Source organism: Achroia grisella, unplaced genomic scaffold (assembly GCF_030625045.1).
Source record: "Achroia grisella isolate CSIRO2021 unplaced genomic scaffold, CSIRO_AGI_Agris_v1 utg906, whole genome shotgun sequence".
Taxonomy (NCBI): Eukaryota; Metazoa; Arthropoda; class Insecta; order Lepidoptera; family Pyralidae; genus Achroia; species Achroia grisella.
Window position 1 is genome coordinate 1,177,654 of NW_026713064.1, and position 11,684 is coordinate 1,189,337.

Genomic DNA, 11,684 nt, shown 5'->3' on the forward strand with positions numbered 1-11,684 from the left:
AATATAACATCACTATCCTGATTTCATAAATGAAATTTATATTTGTGAATAAAAAATAAAATAAAACATAAGTAGAATATAATAATTCTTTTATTTAACCAATATATGCCTAATTTTCATCACAGTATTCAATATCATGTGGCGTTTTATCATTAATGTGTTCCCTCCTATATGCATCTAATAAGTTTATACAATAGTTATATTTATGCTCTTATTGTGTCCAATCTGTCCTTGTACCTTTGTTCATATATGCTGTTAGGATCATACCTCACTTTAAGTTCTTTCCAAAGATCAGGACGTTTGTTTACTAAGAAACGTATAACTTTATCTGAGCCGGTTTTCTGTTTCTCTGTGCATTTGGAGCAATCCAATTCTAATGCATCAGGTATCGTTTCTTTCAAAGCCTTCCCGTCCGGAGTGCAACGACCTTTATCAAGAAGACAGTCAACGTATCCTCTGAGTAGCCTCTGAGATTCTAATATCTCGTCGACATTGATGTGATCCCATTTGTCAGTGTAGGTGTAGGTTGTTTTCGCGTACACTGTTGCAGCCACCGCTACTAATATAACTAGTTGTAACTTCATTGTTGATCTGAAAATTAATCAAAATCAAAATTGTTTATTCATATACGACACTTGTAGCCGCTTATGTATGTCAATTTTTATCACTAACCCTATATCAATAATTGTACATATTACATTATGTTCTGTTTATAACGTAATAGTGAAAGTGTCCTAATGATAAATAAATGCAGGAAAATAAATTTATTATTCGCCAAATAAATAGTAAACAAATCTAGAAATAACTAGTAATCAGGAAGTCAGCATCAAAACGCAAACACATTATGATTAATGTCACATAATTATAAGAACAATAATGATGATCTATTGTTTTATCGAAAGATCAAACAAACAATTACACCATTGTTGTTTCAGAGGTGAGTTTAGCCTTCTAAAGTTAGGTATACAGACATATTTTTAGTAGCTAATTATCATATATTTATTAGATATGTGCTATGGTATTGACGTTACAAAATTATGAAACCCAGGTACCCCCATAATGGTGTCATTTTATGGTTTATTTTGCAAATTTCATTCCAATGTAATATAAAAATTTTCAACTTTCTTGTCTATGTAGATTATACTTGTATAATGCACCGTCCAGATGAATGGTTGAGTATGAGATATAGCCTCTAGGTTTTATTAATAAATAAATAAATTATTAACCAATGCTGTTTACAATCGTGTAGTATAAATAACATATATCCCGACATATACAACTAGAGAATTTTAAAAATCATTAAGGGTTGTTATTGTGTAAATATGTGTATCAATACTTATGAAAATATACGAATTTTTCTTATTTATGTTATATAGTGTAAACATGTACAACATTTTTGTAATATTACGCGTCATGAAGAGTTTATTAATGCTTATGCTTAGGGTGGTATATGCCAAAGCGTGAAATAAGTAAATATGAATATTGAAATTAATTTGTTTAATAATTGATACAAAATTATATGAATTTTGCATAAAACTTACCTAAGGATGATAATTGTTGTAAGTTGTTGCTGTTCGACCCTTCGTCAAGTTATGCCATGTCCAACGCATACAAGGGACATTTATAGTCAGATTGAAACAAACACTATCGTGCTATTCATTAATGAAATTTATAATCGATGGTATCTTATTGAATGAACAATAGAGGCGGAAGATTTTTTTTAATGCTAGAGTTGATGGGGCAATCCATACAGTACCTGTCTATTGAGCCAAATTTATCGCGATTTTCCAGATGATTTTGCAAATGAAATGCAAATAATCTACTATTAATTGACTGTTAATATTTTTGTATGTCTGCAGTAAAACTTTCTACATTCGATATTACCGATATTTGCCAGAAAGACTGACGGATGTCGACGACGCCCAAATTTCGAAATTAAGTTAGTGAACATGGTTCGCTATGAGTTAGTAACTCTATACAATCATCTGTACCTTTTTAGGAATTGGTACGATACGGTAATTGGTATCACTCGTACATCATAATATATAAAGATCATAATAAATGTCACAAAATACATTATGAAGCCCCTTAACCTTATACATTGAGATTTACGCGAACATCTACGAGTATTTTTGAGACAAATTTTTTTTATTGGAAACTAAATTAAGGACAGTTTCAGTGTAGTGTCCAGTCGATAATTTCATTATAACTATTATCATTATTACATTGTATAAAAAAAAGACGCTGTCGCTGTCTGTTCCTATGTATGCTTAAATCTTTAAAACTACGCAACGGATTTTGAAGCGGTTTTTTAATTAGTAGAGTAATTTTAGAGGAAGGTTTATATAATATATATATAGGTATACCCTGGCGAAGCCGGGGCGAGTAGCTAGTTTATAATAAAATCACTACGGTTTATTTGTTATTATTGAGTTCCCGATATTCCGGCAGCATTATAACCGTTATGATGACGTGTAAACTGCAGAGCACAGATAACATAATATTACATACTACAGAGTAACCGGTACGTAGTACATTTTGAGCAGACATACCCATCTACCATAAAACATCACATTTGTAGCTACTAGGTACTATGTAATATTATCTTATCTGTGCTACTACTGAAACACATTCGATACACATCTCAGCAAACTATAGTCAATGCATCTTAATGTTACGTTTAAATAATGAATTCGCCATATATAAAAAGTACCTGTACATTTTTAATTATTAATTTTGTATAATATTGATATTACTGTTTCTAATTTCAGTGAGATCAGATCAGTCAGAATTGAAGAAAGAAAGATGGATAGGTAGTTATACCTCAGAAGCTCCGTTTTGTTTTATTTTAACCTTCGAATTCCGTTCAAGATTCTTTGTAGTAACCCGTTATAAAAAAAACATGTTTGTGTTAATTTCATATATAATCTTAAGTACATCTTTTCAAACATATGATCAGATGGGTAATCGGACAAATACTTACTAGAAATAGAGCAATACAAAGTTGTAAAAAATTGTTCTAAAAAGGGAACAGTTTAATAAGTTGTGATTATTCAAAGCAAGGACACATTTACAAGGAAATACTAGTTAATAAGTGGTACACATATTTTTTCATTATAGGTTTATGTCGATAACCTATTATTTAGCAGAGGACAACTTTGTATTTGTTACATAAATATAAATGCAAAACACAGATGCATATGGAATAAAAAAAAAATATATATATTTTTAATTAACCATGCATACAGGCTTTATCTAATATAATATAAAAAAACAATCAATTTCCACTATATTGCATTACCCCAAGAATTGTTAGTTATTTATATAATTAACTACTCTTGTTTTAGAGCATTAAGTGAATCCTTATATCTTTTTTCGTATAGGCTCTTGGGATCGTATCTACCTTCAAGTTCATCCCAGAGTTCTGGACGTTTATTTAACAAGAAACGTATAACTTGATCCGCCCCAGTCTTCAGTTTTTCCGTGCACTTGTTACACTCGAATTCTAATGCGTCTGGGATAATTTCCTTTAATGCATTTCCATCCGGAGTACAGGAGTGCGTCCCTTGTCCATGAGGCAATCCACATAACCTCGGAGCAGTCGCTGATATTCCAATATTTAATCGACATTGATATGTTCCCATTTGTCAGTATACGTGTAGCCTGGCTTCCTATGCACAGCAAATACCATTAATAATAGTATGACTAGTATCTTCATTATTAATCTGGAAGAGTGTCACTGTTAGTTTTATTTATATTAAATCATTAGGGAGTACATAATACAAAAAAAATATGAATAACAATATTTTACGTTAAATTAAGTTTTCGTAGATAGTAGGATTTCTCTGCTTTGAAGGGTTTTCATAAACAAACTTGCATAATAAGAAGCATGCATAAGAATAGGCAGCAAAGGGATCAGAGTATTTTTTTATAATAAATTTTGTCCTTGTTTAGTCTTATTAATACCTAGGCTTTATGTATTCCGTTTTATTTTGTATTACAATATCTATACTAATAATATAAATGTGAAAACGATTTGCGCTATCTTAACTTTTCACGACTAAACAGCTGAACGGATTTGAATGAAATTTTACGTGATATTTTATATGTATTCGCTGACGTAAATAAAGGAAATTAAATATTGTATCTATCTATCATGAGGAAAGGACTTAGGCTATATAATATCTCAGAAAAGTAGATAATGTTGCAAGTAACAACTAATAAGATTAGAAATTAATTTTAGAAATTATTTCAATAAGTGTATACAAAAGCGTACCTTAGAAGATTCCGTTTCTAGATTTAGTGCTCCACCTTTCGCCAGATTCTGTTGCGTCCAGTTCAAACTAGGGATAATTATATTGTATCTACTTAAAATGGAAATTGCATTATTACGACATCAATAAATGTAGAGAAATTATATTCAATGTTATCAATAATTGAATAAAAATAAAGACGAATATCTTTGTCACTAGCTATCTCTTTTTAAGTTACTGTGAATTCAGTTGAATACTTCAGGGTGTAATAGATTCATAAATATCTTCAGATATTCATGACAGTTCATGATTAAATCGAATAAAATCTTAAAATCAAATGCCATTACAACATTATATAAGTTTTATATGCCAACAATATAATGAGAAATTTTGTGAATATGTAAGAAAAGTGTTTTCCGTAACAACTACATTTAAAAAGGTATTTTACCATTTGATTATAGAGTTGATTGTTTATTATGTACCTATGTTATTATATTTCTCGGATATTTTGACGGCCCGTTGATGTAATATAAATTATTCCACTAGGATAATTCTGCCTTCGTGTTTACGTCCAGTATCTTGGAATAATCGTCTGAAGATAATACAAGCAAATAAGCATTAAGTTCCTTGTATTAAAGGTCATTATAGATTAGCAAATAACAACCACCTAGTATGTAATTATAACAATTAGAATTACCTGAGTAACATGAATCAACAATTAATCCAACAACATAGTTGTCAATACATTTGATGGTAAGGTTATATTGATAGGTATGAATTTATTGATAAACAAGCATCAATTCTAATTTTCAAGTATTACGAGTTTAGCATGTTATCTATAGAATATTTTTATATGATTGGAGTGGCAAGCTGACGTCCCAACTGATGATAAGTTGTACCCGTCGAGTGAAATAAAAAATAATTGACTTAAGTAGGACATTTCAACAGCTTATGAACGTGAAGTTATTTTATATTAAAATTTTTCTCTACAGTGTATTTCAATATTATACACACCTAATAATGATAATAATCAGGACAATTCAGACAGAGCCATCTAGACCCAAGTTAAGCTAGAAGCTAAAACTTGTGTTATGGGTACTAGATAACTGATACAAATACATAGATATTTTTTTTCGTAAATACATACATATTATACATAGAAAACACCCAGATCGATACAAACAATCATACTCATGAATACAATTGTTTGTGCCGTGCGAGGAATCGAACCCGCGACCATCGTACGTAAAGCAGTGTGCTAGAACGCTAGACCACCGAGGTCGTCAATATTTAAATTTAGTATAGATTCGATTGAGAAGAACTGACAAGAAACATAACTGAATATATTTTTTTATATACTCAGTTTATTTCCATTGTATAGTTATATATAGTTGCCTATATGCATTATACATGCCACGGCTCTAATATCATTCATATGTTGCCGTTCCAGAGAACTACTATATCATGGCTCTATACCCTGTAATTTCACTGCCTTATCTCATCCTTCAACCAAAACACATTTTAGAAAGCAAGTTGCTTGGCAGCATACATAGATGAGCCGGATATATGCAGACGGCCACGTACTGCGTCTACCTCGGTAAGATAATGTTATTAACTATATTTTTTATATATAATTAGATAGATAATTAGAATAAGCATAACATACCTCATAACAAACAAAAACATGAATAGTTACGTTTCTGAACCGGGAAGACAATATAAAATAAGATCGCGTGTCTCACCTAAACAAAGCAATTAATATCGTTATGAAACAATGGAGGTCGATTATGCTTTTAAACATCTGTAGGTATCCTTACCTATCATTATTAAGTGCTGAATATAAACCGATCGTAATTACTAATACATGCAGATGAAAGTTATGCAAGAGTTTTTAAAATACTTACTCGACTCTGCACTTCAGTAAACATTAAGCAGCAAAATTTTAATCTTCCGTAACGGAACTAATCTGAATCTTTTAGTTATCCGCAATTAGTGTAGAGACATTAGACTAAACCAAAGGAGGCTTACTTACAAAAAAAGCAATAAGGAACACTATATAAGAACTATTTGACAGAGTTCATATAGGTGTAAAGAAATAAATAAGATGTTAGTCATCCAACTTGGAGAACGTATGGCCTAGTAAATTACTGCCAAATTTAAGACGCCCAATTGGCCATGAATTCACTTCAGTTGTTGAAAGCAGTATAAGTACAATCTCAGACACAAAAATATATACTTTATATACCAATTTATATTTCTGACTCTCCAATGATGAAAGAGAAACTGTGTACTGCGATCGCCAACCCGCATGCCCAGCGTGGCGATTATGGGCACATTCCTCCCATGACAGCTCCTACACAACCATGGCCCCTAGTTCCCGGCCGCTCTGCTATTCCTGGCCAAAATGGTAATGGCAGAGCAATATACGGTAGGCCGCCAACACATTGACCCTGTATAACGGACGTACGTAGGGTTGCGGGTAGTAACTGGATGAGAAGGGCTGAAGATCGTGCCCAGTGGCGTGCCTTGGGAGAGGCTTATGTCCAGCAGTGGACTGCAGTGGGCTGATGATGATGATGATGATGACTCTCCAATGAAATAAATACCGATATCAAACCAAAAATTAATCCGAGAGACGGAGGTAGGTCCACACCTACACTCTGGATTCAAAATATGGAGAACGAAATATGTCAAGTATTGCATTCACCACAACATCAACAATTGACAATGTCTATGACTACCCTATCAGACCGCATATGCTTAAATCAAACCTGAAGGATGAAGGTAACATAATATGTTTAGTAAATAAAATAGTTAATTTCACTGGATAGTTCTTATTATTTTTGAGTACATTAATCTTTTACACTTTTGATTCCTCCTTTAAAATACTAGATCCACTCGAATTTAATTTATTAATAACTAATTCCGTAATCTTATAGACAACTCTTAATAGACATTTGATGTGAAGGATGATATTTGTATATATCCTCTTAATAAACCTATGTGATTAAGGGACATTAACAGCACGAAGAAGCAATACTCCAACAATTAGCCATCTTGTATGTTTGTACGTATATTTGCAGATTATTGTAGATTCATTGTTTGCGTTCAATGACTTTTATCCATTGTTTATGTACCTTGAACTCTGATGCAATACCGAATATTCTCAGGATACGACGTTTGATTCCCATCAAAAGAAATCAGTTGCCTGTTGTGTTCAATGAATATCCATGTCGCTATAAAAATATAACTGAATAATAATTACGAGTAGATACATTAATTATATATAATAACGTGTATAGAAAACGTTGTCTGACTGAAAGCTGTATGAAGAAAAAACATTGCCCTTTTATATTGTATAGGTACAAAAAAGCTGTAAAGCCTATCGATTAGAAGAAATCATCAAAATAGCATCATATTGTATCACATCACATACACACCCATACAATACGGTGGGGTTAGATTCCTTTTTTTACTATTTTAAATTTCACTGCAGTTTCACTACAATTTCAATAAATATTTTGACTATACATAACGAAAAGAAAGTAAAAACTTTTGTATATATTATAATTACCTTCATAATGTATCTAATTAGTTTTATCTATTTAGCGCCACCTAACAACATTATATTAACACTATTAATTTACTTGTATTTACTGCTATTGCGTTGTGAATGCACTAAGCTAAGATTAAAAGTTACTCTCAGCAGAGGAGATTATATTTGGGTACTAATAAATCCGTTAGATGGCGTTAAGTATTATTAATACAACGTAATATATTACTAATAAATATGTATCTTTAACAATACACACAGATAGTCCAAGAAAAATCATCAACAAATCAAAATAAAAAGAAAATTAGTTTTAATTTAACTCTACACTTTATACTCGTATATTATTCAATATTCGATCAAAATTGATGAGAATATTAACAGTTTTTTAAATATTTACGTTACTTTATGTATGTTCAAGATGAAATCATATAAGTTATGGTCACTGAGTACGTTAAAGTGAGCAAGATGATTTACCGGCAAGATAAGCATCAACATGTAGACTTAACAATCATCATCAACAAGTAACTTTTAAGATATTTAGAAAAATAGAACATAGGTTATAAGGATAGAAGTATAAGAATCATTCAAAATAATAAATTTTCAAATTATTGTACAATATACTACCTACATGTTATTTTTTCTCGGATTACTCTAATGCTGTTGGTCGCAGATGAAATGAAATGAAATAGCAGTGAGAGATGGCTCCAAACCCCGCACAACGACTTATGGAGCGGCTGAAGGCAAACTTACTATAAGCAGGGGTTCGTTCAGATAACATACGATCCCCGTTTATTACATACTATAAGGCCAATTTTGCATAGAGGCCATGGCTACCTCTTACTATAAGGTAGGCCGTCAGTTTATTGACCATCCCAATTACATAAAAAAAGATAAATGTCTGTATATAATATGATGGTAATACAAGGAATAAGTGATGATTATTACTTGAGGTTAATAGTATTTAGTTAGACATGTAAAACCAACAACCGTGACCCTGTCATTAAGTAACAAAACGTTGCAATTGTATGTCGACTTAGCGACTAACATTTTTTACAGAAAATCACTAGCGAAAAACAAAAGACGAAATACTGAAGTCATCACGTTCATTTTATATACCTAAGTATAACAATTAATATTTTTAAGGGCTATTTTGCAAATTCGGGACACAAATGGGCGATTATAGATTAACGATGAAGTAAGACAGATTCACCCATCGTGACAAATATTGCAAACATTTACAAAGTGGTCGACCTTCTCGCGGTCTCTATATAATCCATTGTGACCATCAACGTCAAAAACTAAATATGCCATCATAATCTATAATTTTCTGTTCACTCTTTAATGAGTATCATATAACTATTTAAGCATTATCCACATAAAAATACATCGAAATGTTCATGTGAAAGAATCAGCAATGAGTCAATAGCTCAATAGCTTATGTCTTATTCTCTATCTCAACTCTTACGATATCCTCAGGATGGTAAATGTGAGATATTCTTTATTCTTTCTTTATTTCCACATGGATATGTAATGGTAACTATTATTAAACTACAGTGAATATTTACGAAGTTTATATAAGTGAAATAATACTTACAAAACCATTTTAAATTGTGTTACTTTCTTTTTAATAAAATCAAATAAACAGAAAATAAGTTAAAAAAGCAAATATTTTAGTAGCTAATATAATAATATTATTTATATAAGAGTATACAATTAAATAATGTCTTTGTGTTATTATATAATTGTTCATTACCAACAGCTCCAGCTGAGGCATATCTAAACATTTCTGTGCAAAGTAGGCACCTAAATTCGTATTTGTTTTGGTAATTGCATTGTTAAATATTTATGCAACCGACGTCGTAACATCCTGCGACTAAAGTCTACACATTTGCATTTTGCTAGACATACATATTTGATATTATTTTGCAAGATCACCGAAGAGAAGTATTAAAAATCTAGACTTTAGCGACATGATGTTACCTTCCAATGTCATAAAACATCATATCTTAATAGTTGTTCAGCCGTTGCAACATGCATAAATGACATGCAATATTACTTAACCTAGCACATAAAATGGGTAGTTAATCAGTATTCTTGTCAAATCCAATTTATAAGATCAGTTGCATGTGTCATATCTCATGGCTTATCCTCATGTTATGACTTGAGCTGACCTTCCGGATGAACGAATTGAAGGAAAACATGTTTATAAAAAAATATAATTATACCAACATACAGACGACAATATTATCATCTCACTGTTGGGCACGGGTCTTTCCCTATAAAACATAGATTTATCTCACTACTATCTTCTCCCCAAAATACATCTACGTGAGCGTGAGGGGCCAGGATAAGAATCAACCTATGTTCTTCTCCATTCTAAATAATACGAGTGAGACAAATTCTATGAATATAATATGAAAACATAACAAATAAATAAGTAAACTCACTGGCATATAATGGAGGTTTGTTTTGGGATTTCGATGTGTTCTCTTGCATAAATGTACCAGTGTACATTTTCTGGTATTTGTTATATCACATTGTGAGGTAATAATATTATCAAGTGTTAACAAAAATTGGTATTCTTACTTTGTTATCACAAAACTTTGTTTTTCTTCTTTTACACCATGTTTTTTAGGTTGGAGCAGGAAGTTATTTCTTTACCGTATACCTAAGTGTAATTTGTATTTTCCTTATTCTTGTGCAGAATAATGAGACCTAAAGGCCAATTTTAATGTTTTAGTACATTATAGTTTTGGACATTTTTATGTTCATGATAATCGTTGTATTATCAATACTCTTATACTACTACTATAAAATTCTAACGCTACCTCTAAATCGTATGAATAAATAAATACAATCGTTTTAAAATTAAAAATAAAATAACAAGAATGCACAGCATTGGATAATCATAATCACAACCTACATGAGAACTAGATCACGATATGCTGATGGTTCGGGTGAAAAGGACAAGCGGTTTTAATATTATAATTTATTATGACACTGTCTAAATTCTTACTATATTTATATCTATATATATGAATAAAATTGGAGTGTCTGTTTGTAATAATGAAATATTCGTTTTTTACTACATGCATATGAATATAAATACGGTACATTTACCGTACTTTTTTGGCAGGTAGCTGATGTAATAAGGAGTAACTTAGGCTACTTTTATTTTAGAAATATAAAGTTAAATTACACGCGGACGAAGTAGCGGGAACGGCTAGTTCTTAATAAAATAAAAAAATATTTAAGATTATTCAGGAAAACTATAATGTAACTCTTTTCATTACATCAAACTGAAGGTTCTAAATTCAAAATATGTAGGATAAACCTCTTTAATAGTATTTATTATTAATAACTTTTTATTTGTATTTCCAACCAATAAAAAGTTACTATTAAAGAGGTTTCACAACAGTCATTACTATAAAGAAGCATATAGATTAAAAAACACAATTTAACAGTTTTTTGAAGACTTAATGGCTTTTTTTATATATGTGTGTACATACGCATAAGCATAAAGTTTGATCAGTTTCAGACAGTACAATAGTGGCAATGATTGTCAATAAGTATCTACTGCCCTAACATCGAGGGAAGGGGATTTTTAGTAATGGGAATTATTGTATCTCTTTCTACTAACGGGATTACATTATGTGAACCAACCTGGATATAATCGTGGTTAATTCTAGTTGGTCTAGTGAATTCTAATGTGATCTAATTAAATGATTCGAAGTGATAATTCTCATTTGAAATTAATTAATATTTCAATAGACACGTTTATTAACCAAATAGCCTTCTACTACTTGTACATATTTGGACGAATTCTTTGTTTCAATATGAATTTTTCATTACGCATCGCTTCCTTACTTGTGCCACCC

The 11,684-nt window shown here is 31.1% G+C and overlaps 1 protein-coding gene and 1 pseudogene across 2 annotated transcripts; both read right to left on the reverse strand.

The window, feature by feature from the left end:
* Nucleotides 1-87: 87 nt before the first annotated feature.
* On the reverse strand, nt 88-10,315 carry LOC131853844 (allergen Tha p 1-like). Of its 2 annotated transcripts, none has more exons than XM_059204901.1 (2): nt 10,254-10,315; nt 88-591 (listed from the first exon to the last, which is right to left on the reverse strand). In XM_059204901.1, exon 2 carries the CDS (start codon nt 582-584, stop codon nt 204-206), a length of 381 nt encoding a protein of 126 aa, XP_059060884.1. In that variant the 5' UTR covers nt 585-591; nt 10,254-10,315; the 3' UTR covers nt 88-203. The 2 variants fall into 2 exon arrangements, with proteins under 2 accessions (XP_059060884.1, XP_059060883.1); XM_059204900.1 differs by lacking the exon at nt 10,254-10,315 and adding an exon at nt 1,542-1,594.
* LOC131853843 (allergen Tha p 1-like) lies at nt 3,311-3,718 on the reverse strand (annotated as a pseudogene).
* Nucleotides 10,316-11,684: the final 1,369 nt, after the last annotated feature.

Bases quoted from the DNA above. Each gene is read 5' to 3' on its own strand.
- LOC131853844 (XM_059204901.1), bottom strand. From the start codon at position 584: ATGAAGTTACAACTAGTTATATTAGTAGCGGTGGCTGCAACAGTGTAC.